The sequence below is a fragment of the Apodemus sylvaticus genome, chromosome 2 (assembly GCF_947179515.1).
Source record: "Apodemus sylvaticus chromosome 2, mApoSyl1.1, whole genome shotgun sequence".
NCBI classification, from domain to species: domain Eukaryota; kingdom Metazoa; phylum Chordata; class Mammalia; order Rodentia; family Muridae; genus Apodemus; species Apodemus sylvaticus.
The window spans coordinates 112,258,388-112,279,011 of record NC_067473.1 but is presented as its reverse complement, the minus strand read 5'-3'; the positions used below and the strand labels follow the sequence as shown (position 1 = coordinate 112,279,011).

The window sequence follows — 20,624 nt, the reverse complement described above, 5'->3', positions numbered from 1 at the left end:
CTGCCATCGGGGTCTCCACAGTATTGTGCTGCCAGCTTCAGTGGCCACTGTGCTGCCAGCTAATGGGAGCAGTCACATCAAGGCTTCCTCAACACTAGAGAAAGATTTCAGGCATGTGCCACAAAGCCTGGTTTATGAGTACTTGGACTGAACCCAGGGCCTTTTATTGCTAGGCAAATACTCTGCTAGACTGACTCTATCCCAAGATCCAGATATAAAAAATTATAGTAAAAGTACAAAACTTCCTTAAAATTGCTAACATTAATAATCCTTGCAGTACTTTGGAGGTGAAAAATTAAGTGAGCATTACCTGAATTCATTTTTGGATAATTTCCGTGCAGACTGCAACAAAAACTGAATGAAGTTTTCTAGCTGGGGAATTGATGTCCTCATAGCAGAGTTCTCAAACCATCTTTCTGGCAGACATGCTGCGATCTGTCAGTCAAGATACATGGCAGGTTTATAAGACAAGAGCAAAGAAAGCTTGAGATTTCTCTTTCCTTCATCAAAGGTAACATGGCATTAAAAAGATCACTCTTCAGGGGCTGGAGAGATGGCTCAGTGGTTACCAGCAATGGCTGCTCTTCCAGAGGACCCAGGTTCAATTCCTGTAACCCACATGACAGCTCACAGCTATCTGTATCTTCAGTTCCAAGGGACCTGATGCCCACTTTGGCCTCTTCAAGTATTGCATTCACACAGTACAGATATACACAGAGGCACAACACCCATACATATAACATAACTGAGATTACAAAAAAACCCAAAAAACCAAAAAATGAAAAAACCCACTTGATTAGAAATCATTTTTCATTGCTAAAAGCATAAAGCAGATGGAATCTGCTCTGCATTCTCCAGCAATGCTTACAGTTCCACAGCCTACAGACATGAGAGAAGGAAATGGCAGGTGATTGATTTTAAGTATGTCAAATGGAAGAAAATTAATGGCAGTCTGTTTTTTATCCAGTGTGCTTTCCATGTCCATGGAGGCCAAAAGGATCAATACAGTGCATGAAGAAAGACAAAACAAGTTAGAGAAGAGTTCTGGAAAAGTCAGAAAAATGCTGAACACAAATAACTTCCTCATAGCAACAGGAAGGAAAAGGAAAAAACTCAATGAGGAGAGTTGACGGTCACAAGACGAGGATCTGAGACCAGGAAGGAGAAAGCCAAAACACCAAACATGCACTGTAAAGGAATACAAGGGCTAGAGTTAGGTAAGTCCAGAGTTAGGTAAGTCCAGTGACAGCCTTCAAAGCAGTTGTATAAAATGGTGGTAGAGGATGAGACCTGGGTATGGTGATAGGTGTCTAAGTCCAGCATCTGAGAGGCCGGGGACAGAAAGGACTCAGTCCCAAGCCAGCCAGCCTAGGCAGAAGCTGTGTAGAAGCTGTGTAGAAGCTGTGTAAACACACCTCCCCCTCACTACTTCTGAATTGACCTTTACAGTCAACTTGAAAACAGTGCACACAGAGAATGATTTAAATTTAAGAACTCTGATGGGATCGCAGGTGTGCTCCAAGCCTGCCTTCCTAAGCACCACTTAATACCATGACTTTTACATTATGGGCTGGTCAACTGTTGGGGGACATTTGATATCGTAGTGTTTTCATAAAACACCCTCTCTAGGTCCAAATATTTGACAATTTGAATCTTGGTTCTGGGTAGGTGGTGCTGCTTTGATGGTTTTTGTGTGTGTGTGTGTGTGTGTGTTTTTTTTTTTTTTTTTTTTTTTTTTGAGACAGGGTTTCTCTGTGTAGCCTTGGCTGCCCTGGAAATCACTGTATAGATCAGGCTGGCCTTGAACTCAGAAATCGGCCTGCCTCTGCCTCCCAAGTGCTGGGACTAAAGGCATGAAACACCTCCGCCCAGCTGGTGGTGCTGCTTTGGGGTGTTTCAGAACCTGTGGGAGGCGGAGGCCTGTGGGATCGGGTGAGGCTCACAGCCCTGCCCCACTGCCATTTTGCTCTTTCTGTTGTTTGTGGCTCAAGAAGATCTCTCAGTGTTCTCCTACTGCCAGGTCTTCCCTTCCATTAAGACTCTCTTTTGAAACTACAGTCCCAAGTAAACTCTAACTTCTTTAAGTCTCCTTTAGTCATGGTGTTTTATCACAGCAACAGGAAAGTAACTAATGCAGGTAGCTTGGTTACCTTCTATTAAATAACAGGATAGTATTCTATGTGCAACTCTGATTTTTGTCTGAAGATAAATTCTTAGAAAATTGAAAATTGTAAGCACTGCCCTGAAGAGCTGTGCTGCTCCTGCTGGTAACTGAATGTGCTTCCTAGTCCCAGTGCCTGCCACTGCAGGGCACAGGCTTCTCAGTCCATCCAGGTCCCAGCGGCGTCCCAGACTGAGGGCACAGTTCCCATCGTGGTCCCAGCAGTGTCCCAGGCTGAGGGCACAGCTGGGGATTCTAGTTAAATAACAGCAGCAGAAGGCCCACTTTCCTGTGCATCTTCACAGTATGGTAACTAGCATTTTTCTGCTGGTGTTAGCACTCTGCCACAGTTGGTAAGTTGTTTTCCATACCCATCTGTAATGATTTGACTTGCATATTTTGGGGCCATTTCCAATAGGAGTCTTTGAATTATTTACTGGCTTGGATAGGCTTTTTGAATTTGATGTGGATTTTAATCTTATTTGTTATAGATTCTTCCCTTGTTTCTAATCTAGTCCTTTAACTCTTTTTAATTTTTTAGTATATAAAAAGTCACATGTAAGTTACAGGAGAAAAAATAGTATAGTGAGCTACATGGACGCACTTTCTAAAGTTTACTTACTAATGGTAAGTTTATCTCCACAACTTTGGGGCTTTTTTCTTTCTAATTTTTTTTTTTATCCAGTTCATATCTGTCAAATTATTTTCACAAATTTATTGCCTTTTCTCATTTTTTCTGCCATTTAGAAATAACTCCTTTTCTTAAAATGACAAAAACCAACCTACCTTTCCCCTCTCCCTCGTTCCTTCCTTCCTTGCCTCCTCACTTGGCTTGTGTGGAGCACCTGCCTGTCCTGCTCCAGCCTCTCAAACACTGAGACTCCAGGTGTGTGCAGAGCACAGCTGCTCCTGGCATCATTTCCTAAATGCTTCTCCCCATTACTGTTGTTTCAAACCAGAATACTGATTCTAAAATATCAAAATAGCTTCTGGGTTCTGCTCTGTGAAACTCATTTGTTATTTATGTGCAAGCTCCACAATTCTAATTATCTGATTGTAATGCAATAGAAATTTCAAAAACTAAATTCACATCTTTGTGTGTGTACGTCTAAGTTTCTGAAGAGGGTACTGGATTCCCCGTCAGTGCTTAAGTTGCAGGGCTTGTGAGCTGCCCAGAATGGGGACTATGAGCTAAATTCAGGTCTTCTACATGCAGTCTTAACCATCCCTGCCTAAATCTCAGATCTTGCTCTGTTGCTGCTTTGAGAGAGGGTCCCACCCTATTGTAGCCCAGGTTGTCTGGAGCTTCCAACACTTGTACTACTTCAGAGTCTCTAGAGTTAAGCCAACACATGGAGCAGTATATATAAAAATGACATAATTAGAACTGGCTTCTATACAACTTACCTGGCTGCACTTTTTAACAGCATCTGGTCCACGGATGGCATTAGTAAGAGCAATAATAAGGTAGCGATTCAGCAGCTTCCCCAGCCCCAGATCTTGCAAGGTGTCATCTGGGAGAAGTCCATTCCAAAGAAGAATATTTCGGAAGAGCTAAAAGAAAATACCAAGTAATTGTGTATGTCCTCCCTAGCAGTTATAATGGTAAAGAAAGAACTGGTCAAGATCCCCGACTCTCACTGTTGGCCTGAACATGTCAGCTTTGGAATAGACAAAGATCCCCAAGTGACTACCCGACTCTGGCTCACCTCCATGCATGCGCTCAGCCTATTCCGCTCTAGGGTCACCAAAGCAGTATGCCCATGTGCTCCACAGGAGCCTCTCCAGAGCAGTGCCCCACTGCAACCCATCCTCCCTGTCTGGCCCACCAAGTGGAGGACTGTGGTAGCCAGGATCAGAAAGCACAGTCAAGGCTGATGCCTATGTGTAGGAAGCCAGGCAATGCCAGGAACCCCACTGCTGACAGGCAAAGCAGGACAACGCACAAGTCTGCTGATGGGAGAAATGAAGTGCCCTAAGATCTACAGTAAACACTGGTTTTCTCTGAGGGCTGGATTAATAGGTTTCTGTGAGTTGTGATGCGAATTCTGAGTCTTCCCCTAGTATTCTGAATAGAGAACGACATACACCACTCTCTGCACTGTCACTGGCACCTCTGCTTGTCCGGGAAAGCATCTTCCTGGCTTGGCCATGACACACATAACTCACTGCACTGAAGTGGTCCTGCTAAAGACATTCATGTCCTTGTATTCTCAAATATGATGGACTTTTCAGTACCCTGTGACCCTTTATCATGGCATTTAAATCACAATTTCATTCTCAGGTTCTTTGAGGCACAAAGGTTCACAATTCAGTCCATCTCCACAGTGGTGTGTAGTTTGCACCATCCAACACAGACTTCACAATCTCTCCAAGCTCCTTCCTCCTGCCTCTCCTACAGCTTCTAAGAATGACACAGGCACTCGGTGCCAGCATCCGGCACTTGGCTATGACAGTCCTCACCTGCAGTGAGTCACTGTGGAGTTCTTTTGATGCTTCACCTGAAACAGCAGTGGAACCCACCTCCTTATCATATCTACCTCCACTAATGTGGATTTGCCTCATCTGTAGCTTTTTGACCACCCGGACACAGAAATTAAATTTAACCAGAGGCTTTGTAGGGTCCATGAGATAAGAACAGCGTTTACATTTTTAAAGAACATTTCAAAATATTACAAAAACAAAACAGACTATGGCTGGGCACAGTGGCACACACCTTTAATTCCAGTGCACAGGAGGCAGAGGCAGGAAGGCATACCATGGAGTGTAAGATCAGTCTGGTCTCCATAGCAAGAACCAGGCTAGCCAGGGCTATGTAGTGAGACTGTCTCAAACACAACACAACACAACAAAACAAACTCAGTACAAAATATCTTTAATATGTGAAAATTATGTGATGTTTGAATTTCAGTGTTGGTAAGCAAAGTTTATCCAAACACAGTTCATTTGCTTACTTACTTACTTAGTGTCCTGTACTGTAGTGGCAGAGTGGAGAAGTTCAACAATACTATTTAGCTTAGAAGATTAATATATTTTAAGCATAGTCCTCTCCTTACCTTTAGAGCTCCCCAGAACTGTCTTTCTTGGAACTTGGAGCGTGGTGACATTTTTCCGTCTTCAGAGCTAATGTGAGATCAGTAAGGAGGGGAGGAAGGGAAGAAGAAGTGGAGCGAGGGAAGGGAGGGAATGCACAAGACAATTATTCTTTCAGAATAAAGCCTCAAAAATAGGAGTCTTGTTTGTTTTTGTCTTGAATTCCATGTACACTGTGTGTGGTCTGTACACAGGAGTGCAGTGCTGCAAAGGCTGGAGGTGGCCATGGGAGACCCTGGGGTTGGAGTTACAGAGGGTTGTGAGCTGTCCAACCTGGGTGCAGAGACTCAAACTCCAGGCCTCTGGGAGAACACTGGGCACTCTAAGCCACCAAGCGATCTCTCCAGCTCCCTGTTATTTGTTTGTTTGTTTGAATTAAACTGTCTAAATGAAAATGAATCCAGGCACTACCAAGAGCTACAAATGCACCCACACTCAGCCAACAGTGGGTTTCTACAAGTGAGCTTTGTAGGTACGATTGCCTTTGCACAGTTTGCTTATAATCACATTGCTGGTAATAGATCACCACTCACGTGCTGGTCAGTTATAGGATACCAACTTAACACAAACTAGACTCAACAGAGGGGAGGGAACCTCAGTTGAAGAATGCCTCCACAAGATGTAGCTGAAGGCATTTTCTCAGTTAGTGATCAATGGAGGAGGACCCAGGCCATTGTGGGTGGTGCATCCCTGCGCTGGTGGTCCTGGCTTATTTATAAATAGCCTGAGCAAGTCAGTATGCTGTACTCCTCCATGGCCTCTGCATCAGCTCCTGCCTCCGGGTTTCTGACCTGTTTGAGTTTCTGTTCTGACTTCTGATAATGAACAGAAATATGGAAGCTTAAGTCAAATAAACCCTTTCCTGCCTAAGTTACTTTTTAGTCATGATGTTTTGTTGAAGCAATAGAAACCCTAAGACAAGGCCTATTGACCTTTAAAAAAAAAAGCAGAGAAACTTTCTTACATAAGAATATGAAATGACTTCAACTATCTATTAAGTGAAAAAGGTATTAACTGCTTGTGCCTGCTTATAATATACTTTACCTGCTATACACAGAGGGGGAGATAAGGTCACAGCAGAGATAAGATGAATGGCAAAATCTACACTTAGACATCTAAGAGTAAATAAACCTCATTTTAGGGACTGGAGAAATAGTCCAGTAGTTAAAAGCACTTGCGATTCCTGCAGAGAACATAGTTTAATTCCAGGCACCCACACAGTGGCTCACTACTGCCTGCAGGGGAGCCAATGCTCTCTTCTGACCTCTGCAGGCATTCACGTAGTACACACACACACACACACACACACACACACACACACACACACACACAATCCTCACAATATATAAATTAAAAACAAACAACCCTTTTTTATTTTAAAGATACACTTGATTTTAGTCAAAGGGCTCAGAAACAACAGCCTTAAATATAAACTGCTGTCATATTTTGAACCATGTGAACATATTAGTTACTTAAAACAGTATAAAACAAAACTTAGTGGGGCATATTTTTATTTGCAGGTATCTTATCTCTTCCTGACTCAGAGAACAGGAAGCTCAAAGTCCTGCCCAGGCCCCCCAACTTCTATCTGGACGTTTCATTGGGTGGCTACAGTTCAAGGACAGCCTGAGCTACAACGTATCTTACTCCACCCTACTCCCCACAAAAGAAAAGAAAAACTATTTCAAACGGTATAAATACGGAGAGCTCTTACCTCTTTGGGTACAGAGGAATAAAAACATCATCTTCTATTGACTTCTTCATTCTTGCAACAATAGATTTAAGTAAATCCTATTAAAAATTTGAAAAGCATCAGCAAGCCGTAATTGGAAATATAATAACTAAATCAAGTAATTTTAATAGTCCAAATTGGTCTACGGTTAGAGCTAGATGTTACAATACTGTAAGAAACTTAGGGGATACGTGTGGTTGTCACGAAGTCACTCACTGCTATACTGCAGTTTGTGGCATGAATACTACTCATTAGACATTTGATGGTTTCCAATTAGGGGCCCTGTGCTTAATGATGCTATAAAATACCTTGCAGAAGTCTCAGTGTGGGTAAGAACAGTTAATAGGTATACACAATGAAATGGAATTGCTGGAATATGGCTTATGACCTTGTATTCAACTTGTACAGAATGATAAACCAAGATGGTAGTATCTGACACCAGAAACCCAGTGGCTGGGAGATCATAAGCTAGGGGCAACCTCCCCACTATGCTTTAGCTAACTGACATGGTATCACACTACCGCCTGGATATTTATGTTTGTACCCATAGACACATACATGCTACTCACACTTAACCAGAGAAGCTTGTCTTTGCAGTAAACAATGGAAAATGCAGACACCCATGTGCTCAGCCCTAAATAAGACATTTCTACCACCCTCTTTAAGGAATGCCATGGAAGGGAGAATGCAAAGAATGTAAGAGCAGAAGACAGGGAGAAGAGATATGAAATACCATCTTCAGGCCATGGCACAGCTACTGCAAACCTGAGAACTGAGTGGCAGAGGCTGCCTACTCAAGACTGGGCCTGTCAAGAGCCAATCATGGACTGGAGAGGCCACGGGCCCTAGCCTTCCCTGATGAACTACTGGCAACTGATGGATTCTAGGGAAAGGACAATTACTGGAGTCCATGGGCTACAATAAATGGTTCTAAATCCATGGGCACACATAGTCCTGGTTAGAATAAGATGGTCACAAAATAAAACAAAACGATGTGAACATAGAAAGGGACCTGTGGGAGGAGGGGGAGATGATAAGAGATGGGGGGGTGTTTGTGAAAGAGGTGGGGGGGTGAGAATAAGCAATGTACTACATACACGTGAAATGGTCAAAGGATGAAATTAATCAATAAAGAGTAAAACAAGAACAAAGCCAAAGAGCAGCAACAAAGCCCAACAGTGGTGTCCCATTGTGGTACTAGCTGTGTCTAAGGAGAGTCCTGGTTTCTTCCAAGCGTGGTGCGACATGCTGGTAGTCAACACAAGGCAGGCAGATCTCCAGGCTCTCCTGTTTGTAAATCTGGGGGTGTAATCCTATCTCAGTTTTCCAAAGGGCAGTGTTTAATTTCTTTTTCCACTTAATTATAAGTACCATATATCTTAAGAGTCCTATACCAATTTTTAGAACATCAATAACAAAACTCAAATTTTATTTTACCCCATCTTTTAAGTTTTTTGACTTCTAACATTTAGGTAATATCTCCACACAATAGAATCTGAGCATATATACACTATTTTATTTACTTTGGTGGGACTGGAAATTGAACTCAAGTCCCTTGCATGCTAGGTAAGCACTCTGTCACTGAGCTGACCCCAAATCTGCAGATATCATTACCTGTTTGCTTTTACTAACTTCATTTTCAGAAGCCAACTGTTCAAAAACCATTCTGCAGTGCATTGTTAAGCTTCTTGTCTGTGAGGTTGACAGGGGATCCCAAATGATCTCTACAAAATCTGAAACACATTTCAGTGGTCACACAAGTTACTAGAAATAACCAGTCTTTAACATATCCTGTTCCACTCCATATTAAGATTAAAATCATGGCTAATCCTGTCACTTACTATTTGCATATACAAATTTCTATCATTACCATTTCCTCTTTGTATACACCCTCAATACTTTTCCTCTGCAGCTGACAGGTGAACCTACAACCCTTACTAAATTCACCTTCTCACTAACTCTTCCTGTAATGTACAGCTAAGATGTAGCTTTGAAGAAAGGTATACCAAACTAAATTCCTAAAATTCACATAAGCCTCCATGTTAGGCAGCAACACTTCCCCTGGCTGCCCCTTGCCTGGCTGATTTTCCTGGTTCTTACTTTCAGTTGAAGGATCTCTCCACTTCCTTCTTCTCCCTGCCCTCATGAGTTTGTATGCATGTTGTCATGTATGTGGGTGTTTGACTGTGTGTGTGTGTGTGTGTGTGTGTGTGAAGCTTGAGGCTGACGGTTGCGAGTCTGGCACACCAGCATGCTATTGGGATCCTGCCTCTATGTTACAAACACTAGGTCTTCCACGGCAGCCACCACGCCTACCATGTTTTCATGAGTTCTGGGGATCTGGGTGCTGGTCCTCACTACTGAGGGAAGAGTTTCAGACAGTGCACTATCTTCCAGCTTCAAAACCCCTAGTACTTTCTCCAGTACTGTCCACTGTTCCCTTTCTGTTTAAAAACAAAATTCCTCAAAGTACTGCCTAGATGTCTACCTCACATTTTTCTTCCTGTTTGTTCCTGGAATCCTCTCAATTAGGCCTCTGCACCTTCCAGAGTGGTGAGCGCATCTCTCAGGTCACACAGGACCTTTGTGCAGCAAGCTCCAAAGGCTGATTCTAACCCCGTGTAACCACTGCCAGCCATAACTAGGCCCCACCTTTCTCCCTGGAAATACTTTCTTTGACGTGGGAAATTCTTTTGACAGTCCTCCTGGTATCTTCTCTGATCTTTGGTTGTACTTGTCACTTCTGTGGTTTTTAAATGCTAAAAGGACCTTAGGACTGAGGTCATTTCCTCCTTGTTCCTTCTTGCATTTACTTCCTTAATATTTCACATCACTTTGTGGCATTACGTACACCCACACGCAGCTGGCTCCTGCCTGAACTCCTCTGACTGGTATACTCAGCACCCACCCAACACCCCACTCAGTGGCCGGCACCCAACGCAGCACAGCCAGCAGCGTGCCACTCACCACTTCCACGCTCAACTGCCTCCTTCAGACTCCCGTCAGGAAAAGGCAAGTGAGTCAAAACCCCAGAACTATTCTCACTGTTCTGCTCCCCCGCCTCACAATGAATTCTCAGTACACCCTGGGAGTGCTGTCCTCAGAGCACACAGGACCGACACTCGCTAGCCATGGGACGGACGGCTCAAGCTCAAGAGTTAAAGGAAAATCATCGTCATAATGAATAATAATCTTCAAAGTTTAGTCAAGTTCAAAACTCATTTCTCTGGAATATGGTAAAAATATTCTGGTCAAATACCACCACTACTACTGTGGACAGTTAACATATACACAAACAAGCATTTTCCAAACAGGTCAATTTGAAATCTACTGCTCTTTAATACATACAGTATTTCCTTAAACCTCCAAACTTCTAAAAGTATATTTGTGATTATAACAGAATTAAGATTACCTGTAAGGCGAGGAACAACTGTTTTGTTGATGACAGCAGACAAGATTTTTTTATCAGAACCATCTTCTTTTTCTCTATCTTCCGTGCTGCTCTCCATAAACTCTGTTATGGCTGTGAACCAGGGCATCCTGTCTAAACCCATGGAGTCCATCTATAACATGAGATAATACAAGCTATACATTCTTAAATGTGTGTATTTTGTAAGTTAACTTTTTCCAAAATCCCTAGAATTTTCCTAAGGCTCAAAGAGAATAATCACATGTTTTAGTACTATGTTTACACATAAGGCAGGAGGTACAGCATCCGAGAATCAAGGCAGAATAACTAAGAACTGTGTTTCATGCATTCATCTATACAACAAAAATGTGACAAAGGCCCACTGTGTGCCAGGATGTTCAGAGACCAGCAATGGCAGCACTTTGACCAGTGTGAAATAACACGCTTGAGTCAGGCACTTGGAGTTGCTACAAAATTCATTGGTAAAATTCATTCACCTGTTTCAAGCAAAATTGACGTCTGTGCTTTCACTGAAGAGTAAATGTACATGTGCTTTAGCTAGTTAGCCAATCAGCAAACAGCAAATAGCTGTTAGTACTTGTAGATGAATGAAATGATCCAGAATGGCTAACCCCAGGAATGTCCATGCATTCCCTAACAATTCCACAGAAATGACTTGCTCTACCCTGGAAGGTGGTGTGGGTCTAGGAAGCCTGCAGACACATGACTAAGACCAAGGAAGAGACAGACGCTGATACTCTCCATCATTTACTCTGTAAGATCTTGCTGAGAGCTATCCCTAGAGAGCTTTATTCTTAAGCATGCAGGATCCAACTATTTCTAGTGGCTTCCTAAAACATTACTTTCAAGTCCCTGAGATGACTCAGAGCATAAAGGCACTTGCTGCCAGGTCTGATGACCTCAGATGGATTCTTGAGACTCATGGAATAGAGAGAACCAACTCCCACATGCTGTCCTCTGGCCTCCACATGCATGCATGCATGTATATACACAGCCACACACACACAAAGATATGTAATAAAAGAGTTTTAAAACTCCACATTACTACCAGGCAGTAGTGGTGCACACCCTTAATTCTAGAACTCAGGAAGCAGACACAGGCAGATCTCCTGAGTTTGAGGCCAGCCTGATTACAGAGCCAAGGCTATACAGAGAAGCCCTGTCTCAACAAACACCATAAAACAAAACAACAACTCCACATTACCTTTCCAATTACTTTCAAAAATCTGGGTTTGAAGGCCAGTGTATTCACCCCTGAACTGGCATTTCCCCCACTTTCAAGAAAGTGTATTTCCCACGAATTCCTGTATACTCCTAAGGTCTCTCTTACAGTCCTCCTCAGGGTCCTGCTAACCAACTCCTCCCAGTTTGCCATCTCTAACTTAATAATCCTCAGAACGGGTTCTTAAGTCAAATTTAACCAAACTTAAATACTACACTGGGGAAATTTTCATACATTATAAGAATATTGAAAATGTGTTTGAATTCCTGATGTTTGGTTCTGTTATGCCTTAAGAATTGAGCAAAATGGCTGGGGTGGGGATGTAGCTCAATGGTTTGATGATTATTTAGCACACAGAAGGCCCTAGGTTCTACTCCAACTTGTCTCTGTCTGTCCCTGTGTCTGTCTCTGCCCCCAAACACACACACACACACACACACACACACACACACACACACACACACACACACACACACACACACACATCATGTAAGCTCCCAAGTAATACAAGTCAGAGTATACATTTCTAGACAGTTGTTCCAAGGCTCTAAATTTTATCTACAACTTTAAGGTTTTGTTTTTACTTTTTTATGATGTTCATTTGTGCGGGGTATGGCATGTGTAAAGGCCAAAGGACAATTGTGGAAATTACTTCTCTCCTTCTATCACACGGGTTTCGGAGTCCCAACTCAGGCCATAACCCCTGGCAGCTAGCACCTTTATATGCTGAGCCAGCCTGCCAGGCTAAGGTTGTGATATTTTAGACCTAACCTGCAAGGCCACAAAAGCTGCTGACATGACCAGGACAGTTACATGTTAAACACTGATACCTTAAGAGGATTCCAATCAAGCAACTGAACTCGTATCAGGGGACTTAAAAGCTTTGGTAAGCAGAAACCAACGAAGGCTTCGTAGTAGGAATCAGGAAACTTTTCTCGCCACTGCTGAAATTTCAATAAAATATTCTGGACGTTACAAAAATCATCATGCACATCTTCAAAAACTTTCTTACAATCCTGTAAAATGTCACCTGCAAACAAAGTAAGTCTCTTTATGTTATGCATTTTAAGCTTGCTTCCTTACCAACAGTCATGAGTTGCTACCTAACCAAATGGCCTGGAAACTTTTGTATTTCATATATTCATCTTATTTAAAGTCACTTTACTATCAAAAGTGATACTACTATTGACATAACGCCTACTGTGTACCGAGTTCCTGTCTGTATGCCGAAATACCATATCCTTACTGTATCCTTTCAGTACCATAGCCCTCGTCCCTTTCAGGCAGTGATGATACACCGAGTTAAACAAAGCAAGCAAAGAATACTGAAGTGAGGCAGACAAGGGAAGAAGCCCCTTTCCACTGAGTCTAGAGAACAGCAAAGCCTGGATCTGTTGAAGAGCTGCACTGTGAGTCTTCTCAGACCACTGGAAGTAGTTTCACTCACCAGCAAAGCACAGACAGCCCACAACAGGAGAAAAGCCTGACCTGCTATATTCAGACACGGGGTTAGGATACAGAACTCACCAAGACCCAAAGAAATTAAAAACCAAGGAAATGAAACTGCCAATCAACAAGTGAGCTACTGAACAGAACAGTTTCAAAAGAAGAAACATAAAAGGCCAATAACAAGTTTTAAAGCAGCACAAGGCCCCTAGCTACCAGGGAAACACAAAGTAAAGCTATCTTGTGACACTACCTCAGCCCAGTCAGGAAGGCTATCAAGAAATCCGGCAGCAAATGCTGGAGAAGATGTGGGGGGAAAGGAGCCTTATTCACTGCTGGCGTCAGGTTGGAGGTTTCTCAAAAAGTTAAAAATGACCTAGCTATTTTAACCCTAGGCATATACCCAGAGATCTCTATACCTTACCACAGAGATCAGCATTTTGACTTCTGATGCTCTAAGGCAGGGAAATGGAGCCAACCAAGGTCCCATCTGCATCTGAGCTGATACTGAGAACCTGCTAAGTATACAACATGGAATACTGCCCAGTGCTAAAGAAAAACAGAATCTCAAAGTTTGCAGGAAAATGGATGGCCTTAGAATGTATACTCTTAAGAGAGGTCACCTAACCTCAGGAAGAGAGACACATCCTATTCTTGCTCCTTTGCAGATCCCAGCCTATACTGCAAATACATCAAGTGCAGGTGAAGTGTAGCATTTAGAAAGAAAAACAAGAAAGGGCAATATTAGGGGATAAAAATATAGTTAAGAATATAGTCATGAAAGAGAACATAGAGTTAGACACATGCCTTTCTAGTTTCAGTTCTATCATAGTTTGTGTGGACATGCATGCACATACACACATGCAGAGGAAAGGTTAATAAAACTGTAACTGAAAGGTTGCAGAGTCCAAGTCTTAGTACTCCACCATCACAAGATGCAACACCTTTCAACACTGCCACGACAACACTCTGAAGGGTGTGTGGGTCAGCACTGCTCTAGGACAGACACACTGGGTCCTACCCAATCTGTCCAACAGAGAAATCTACACATCTAATAAACCTCAAAAAACAAACCAAAAAAACCCAAGAAAACCTTGACAAACAATACATAACTATAACTGCTAGTGACAGTCCAGATACCTAAGGGGCTTCAGAACCATCATGCGAACTGTAGAGCTCACCGAGACGCAGTTGGGAAGCTGGCATGTGTCTGCTTAGAGGGTTTACATTTAATCAGCTTTGTGATGCTTTTAATGTGAGTTCACTACAATAAAGTGCTTTTTTTTTCATTCGATATATTTTTTATTTACATTTCAAATGATTTCCCCTTTTCTAGCCCCCCCACTCCCCGAAAGTCCCATAAGCCCCCTTTTCTCCCCCTGTCCTCCCACCCACCCCTTCCCACTTCCTCGTTCTGGTTTTGCCCTATACTTCTTCACTATTGGCCTGCCAGGCTTTTGCCTAGACTCAGGGCCTGAGCAGCTAGGCTAGCCTTGTGTGCACCAACCCGGTTGGGAGTTCTGCTGCCCAGCAGAGAGATCAGCACGCAGAAAAGGTCCCTACAGCATACAGCCTCAGCACTCCCTGAAGGAGCAAACGGGCACCTTCTGGCTCACAGACACAATCTGGGGCAAAGAACACTAGGGCTGCAAGGGCACCCAAGAGGAGGAAAGCACATTAGCAATCTGCAACAGGGGAAACCCTGCCCTCCAGTGGTGCAGAAATAGCCCTAGAGCCTCTCAGGAGGCTGAAACACCAGCCAGAGACAAGACCAATTAGCTCCAGAGAACAAGATGGCAAAGGGCAAACGCAGGAACGCTACTAACAGAAATCTAGGCAATATGGCAGCATCTGAACCAAACTCTCCAACATCAGCAAGTCCTGGTTATGCCAACACACCAGAGAAACAAGATTTGGATTTAAAATCACTGTTCATGATGCTGCTAGAAGAACACAAAAAGGACATAAATGAATCTCTTAAAGAAATGCAGAGGAACATGAATAAGCTAGAAACCCGTATAATGGAAACACAAAAAACACTTAAAGAAATGCAGGAGAATAAGGCCCAAGAGATAGAAGCCAATAAAGAAGAAAGGCAAAAAAAACTTAAAGAAATGCAGGAGAACTTGAGTCAACAGGCAGAAGTCATGAAAGAGGAAACACAAAAATCTCTTAAAGAATTACAGGAAAACACAGACAAAAAAATGATGGAACTGAGCGAAACCATCCTGGACCTAAAAACAGAAGTAGAAACAACTAAGAAATCACAAAGGGAGACAACTTTGGAGATAAAGTGCTTTTTAAAGCAGTTCACTGACATAGTTGTTATAGTTACATGTGAGGGAAGCTGTGTAGCTGCAATGCTACTGTAACCCAGCAGGCAGCAGCAAAGAGCTCTGGGAGTAGAGCTCACATCACTGCCTTTCCAGAGGCAGCAGATCTTAAGCAGATGATGTTTTCATCTTTCTTGTGTTCTCCGACTGTCTTAGTAATATGGATGTAAAGGCAGCCACAACAGAGCCTTCCTCACTATTTCAACATTCCAAAATAGGTTAGAATCTTGGCAAATGACCTTGGTGCTTGTGGAAGTCAGTCATCTCTGCAGGAGACAGCTCATCGTCACTAGACATCCCTTCCTGATGGTCACAGTTGCCCGAGAGCGCCCTGGCCTGTCTTCTCTGCATCCTGTGTTGTGCAATAAAGAAAATCAACAGTGTTATGATTTTACAGTGGACACATCATTGTACTGACACCACTCTATGCAACTGTTCTCAGACAGTTTTTGCTTCCTCAGCTGCTATGGTTCTAGCGTTCAGCTTAGACCATTAGACCAGCCTCTGAATGTAAAGGTTTCTTAAGGAGAGTCCACTAGTTAGATGCGATTTCTAGTTCAAAGCAATTCTCTAACAAAGGCTACCTCACCAATTCCACCTGAGCCCCAGTCTGTTCTGAGCTGGAGGCCAGCTGAACTAACTCAGCTTTGGTTTTACATCATTCTTGAAAACTGGGATGCCAGGCCGGGTGATTATCACATAGCTAATCCTACTCAAGTAGTGGCAAGTCCTTGCTCAGTGTGTTAGGTCTGCACTTTATACACATACCTTCGAGCTTCAATCTCTTCTAAAATCTGCTGATCCTTTCCATCCAGGGCCAAGCTTCCATTTGCCAGTGTCTCATCTTTGCCTGTTAATTCACAAAATTACCTTTGTATGTCAGTCTCAAAACAGTAAATCACTGAAGCTACAGGTAATTCATGCAGTGTGTGTGTGTGTGTGTGTGTGTGTGTGTGTGTATAAGAACAGGTAATATGCTCAAACTGTACATTTTGTTATGCCATATCATGTAACATCCATTAACTATCAGTGTTTACAGCCATCATGCCTGTTGGCCTGAGCACATGGAGTGTCATTTACCATACAGGTGTCTTTCCTAACAGTTTCCCCACAGTCATATACTAGAGATATTTATACTGCTAATATCTTCCTTATACTATGGCCGTCTTATTTCCGCACTTTCAACTGTTTACAACAGACCAAATGTGGGAGGGAGCTTGACAGTCACTTCTCTCTCCCCTGTCAGCCTCAGGGGACCCCATCCCTAAGCACCCAAGCTAAGACACTGGTGCAGCAGCAGCGTGGCATGAGAAGCTGAGTGGCCACTCTTTACCAACTCTGCTGAGACCCTCCAGTCTGTGCAGCCCTTCAACTAGATCTCGACTGCTGGGAAGTCATTTCCAACCACTCTCTGCTCACTGAATGGTATATAAATACTCTGTGTTGAGGGGCTCAGCAGTTAAGAGCACTAGTTGCTTTCCCAGATGACCAGGGTTCAGTTCCAAGCACCTACATGGCAGCTTATAAGTGTTAAGACTGCCAGTCTCAGGGGAACTTCCACCCTTTGACCTCTGAACACTCCTGCACACACATGATGCACTTATATATACTCAAGTACATACACACACATGCCTAGAAAAATATACTTAAAAAATTCTGTCTCAAATGCCTAAGAGACTGGAGAGTCTAATATTTAATTTTTAACCTTAAACAGGGTATATTGAAACTCATCCTTGAAATAGCAGGTGTGGGGGAAGAATTAGTGTGAAAATATAGGAAAAGCTTTTGTAATGGCTAGTTTTGTGTCAAACTGAAACAAGCTAGAGTCATCAGAGAAGAGGAACCCTCAACTGAGAAAATGTCTCCAGAAGGTCTGTCTATATGCAAGCCTGTAGGGCATTTTAATTCGTGATTCATGGGAGCACCCAGCCCACTGTGGGTGGGGCCATCCCTGGGTCTGCCCATGGTTCTATAAGAAAGCAGGCTGAGCAAGTCATGGAGGGCAAGCTAGTCAGCAGAACCGGCCATGGCCTCAGGTCAGCTCTGCCTCCAAGTGCCTTCTGTGCCCGAGCTCCTGCACTCACTGCCTTTGAGGATGAGCTGCTATGTGGAAGTGTGAGGGAAATAAACCCTTTCCTCCCTAACTTGCTGTTGGTCATGGTGTTTCTTCACAGCAATAGTAACCCTTCCTTAACTAAATAGGGTTTTTTTTTTCTTTTTTAAATATAGAACTAAAAATGTTTATTCTCCATATGACAATTTAGCTTAATAAATAATGGAATATAAAAAAAAACACTAACATGATAACTGTTGCAAATATGATGATTCACATTTTAACTCCTCTTGCCTGCGCTTCAAAAGTGCTTCTGACCGTTTTAAAAGCAATGTGTATATGGATGATTCTAGTTCCACAATGCTGATAATCTGAAACACAAAAGTAATATATTGTAGTTCATCAGTAATGAATTATAAAAAGTATAAAAGGTATTATTTGTAGCCACATATATTCAATTCCTGAATAAATAGTTCCAATATTAGTGCAAGTATCACAAATTATGAAACCAAATGATACGGGGTAAGGAGCATGTCTGTCTGAGAGATGGTAAAAGGAAAGATCTATGTCAGAGAAAGCTGAGGGGGAAAGACAGACAGATAGCAAGAAGATACTAGAATGGGTAAAACCTGAAAAATGGAAGGACAGGGTTGGGCTATACAATGAGTATACAATGCCTGCTGAGCATGTCTAAGGCCCTGGGTTTGAGTCCCAACACCAAAATAAACTTCCTAAGATGGAAGAGAGTCACCAGGGACAGATAAGAGGGCTATGCTCCAGAATGTGTGACTGGATGAAACTGGAATCCTTCTTCTCAGGGAGCAATTACTTCATTCCTGCTGCTTCTAGGAATATAGCTACAGTAGCCCCATGTGGGCCAGTGGGATTTTAAAAGTGTAATTCAAGGATGAATGAAGAAAAACTTACACTGTAAAAAACACCACAGAAAGCAAGTACCAACTGACATTTAACGTGGTGACAAAGCAATATTTTATGGATAGAAAAAAATATAGGAAGTAGAATTTAACTACTTTAACAATCTTTTTCTTGTAAAATTCTGGGGCTTAAATAAAGTACTTTGTAAAAAGGTAATATAGGATTGCAAATCAGGACTGAGTGTGCACAGAACACAGAGGATCCCATGTCAGGACCAAGTGTGCACAGAACACAGAGGATCCCGTGTCAGGATTGAGTGTGCACAGAACACAAAGTAAAATGAAAGATTTAAAAATCTGATGGTGTAAAAAATTTAAACCTTCAACTATTAAAAAACCATCACAAACAAAAGTGTAAATTTTGGATCATACTGAATAAGCATTAAACCTTCTAAACCAGAGGCTGGGCAAGCGAAGGCTCGGTGGTTAAGAGCACTGGCTGCTCTTGGGGAGGACCACATTTCAGTTCCCAGCATCCCTACGGCAGCTCACGACCACCTGTAACTCCAGGGGATCCAATGCTCTTTTCTGGACTGCAGAAACTGAATGCATGTGCTGCACAAATGTACATGCTGGCCAAAACACTCAGACAAATTAAATAAAAACAGGTTTTAAATTGTAAAGATTTGTTTAAATTCAGTAAAAACTAAAAGAAAAAAATCCCCTCTAAGAACCAAGGTGTGAACAGAGGGAAGGACTACAGAGAATTCGGAAGACAAAGATCTACACAGGGCATGGGGACTCACACCTAAAATTCCTGCCTCAAGAGCCCAGGACGTAAGAACCCACAAGTATAAGGCCAGCCTTGGCTACACAGTAGCTCCAAGGCAGCCTAAGCTTCAGGCTGTGGCCTTGTTCACAGGCAAAATTACAAGCAGCTAATCATACAAACGGCTCTTCTGTCATCAAAATCAATGTTTTACAAAATCCATTTTTACTAATCTAGTAAAGTAATAAACCACCATCTATTTTTGGGAATACTTTGGCCCATGTCTAACATCAAGAGAATGTGTAATACCATGTAATCCCAGACCTCAGAGGCTGAGACAGGGGAATTACAAGTCACTCGGGGTTACACAGGAAGAACCTGCTGAGAACCTACCTCTCTACTGCCTCTTTTACTTGCTTCTTGGAATGAAAACTCAGGACCTCATGATTACTGCGCCTGTCTCTGCTTCACTAACAACTAACGGGGGTGGGGAGTCTCTCTTCATGCACATTTATACAAACCTTTTCATTTAGACAATCAATTATATTTTCCACATAAATTTTCATGCCTTTGTAGAATTTGTAGTTTAGAGCTTGATCTGATGCACTCTCGAGATTCTGGATAGCTGTCTTTGAACTCTTGATGTCTTGTACACATTTTTCATATTCTCTCTGGTGTGCACGATGAGAATCCTGTAGTAATGTTAATCTAAATAAAATAAAAAAGTTTCATTTTTCATTCTTTTCCTTTTAAGCAGTATTCTGATAAAGATGATTTCAAACACAGAGAAAGTGATTACTGTTTAAACCTTGATTTATTAGACTTGAAAAGCTAGGGAAATCACAATTATTGTTCTCAAGAGGGAAAGATAAAAACAACAACAACAACAACACTTACAGAGACTTAGAAACAGAAGGTGGACATAGGGTTTATTTATTTTATTTAATTTTTTCTTGAACCCAAACTGGCCTTGAATTCACTATGTATCAAAAAGACTTGGTTTTAGGCTATGACTGAACTTATAAATTGAGGGAGTTCCGAGAATAACCAAAGGCTTTATATGAAACAAAGGAGCACGTGTGTTTACTTTTATACAAATCTGTTGTCTTGCTTGGAAAACTGAATGAACTGGCATTAACACCATTTAAACATGTTATAGTTTGGTATAATTTATCTGGTTTTTGATTCATGAGCAATTATTTTCCAATTAGAATTTGCTCTCATTCCATTTCCTCTGTCCCATGACCCTACACTGCTCTGCTAAAGTGAAGACAGCAGACTCAGTCCAGCTCTTGAGACTATCACACACATCAATTCAATGGCTATTTATCTTTTAAGATTATCTTACCTTTCATAGACACAAGTCAACAGAAACACATGAAACATATTTCTTTCACAGAATCAAGAATATATATCCTATTAGTATTTGAACTCTATGGATGCCTTAGAATTGGCAAATTAATAAACAATGAAATAAATTAAAGGTATATGGACTTTAATCTGACTAAAA

At 42.1% G+C, this 20,624-nt stretch overlaps 1 protein-coding gene across 3 annotated transcripts in view; it reads right to left on the bottom strand.

The window, feature by feature from the left end:
• The window catches only part of Gcfc2 (GC-rich sequence DNA-binding factor 2), a 37,588-nt gene that overhangs the window by 2,007 nt on the left and 14,957 nt on the right, over positions 1-20,624 (bottom strand). For 2 of the 3 annotated variants that reach the window (XM_052174039.1, XM_052174041.1), the window contains 11 exons: positions 19,636-19,822; positions 17,718-17,841; positions 16,186-16,267; positions 15,657-15,769; positions 12,469-12,668; positions 10,399-10,549; positions 8,601-8,719; positions 6,969-7,045; positions 5,218-5,284; positions 3,569-3,715; positions 311-435 (listed from right to left, as the gene is read on the bottom strand). In XM_052174039.1, the coding sequence (XP_052029999.1) occupies positions 311-435; positions 3,569-3,715; positions 5,218-5,284; positions 6,969-7,045; positions 8,601-8,719; positions 10,399-10,549; positions 12,469-12,668; positions 15,657-15,769; positions 16,186-16,267; positions 17,718-17,841; positions 19,636-19,822 (1,392 nt within the window). The remainder of the gene's footprint in view (positions 1-310; positions 436-3,568; positions 3,716-5,217; positions 5,285-6,968; positions 7,046-8,600; positions 8,720-10,398; positions 10,550-12,468; positions 12,669-15,656; positions 15,770-16,185; positions 16,268-17,717; positions 17,842-19,635; positions 19,823-20,624) is intronic. The other variant, XM_052174040.1, reaches the window with a different exon arrangement.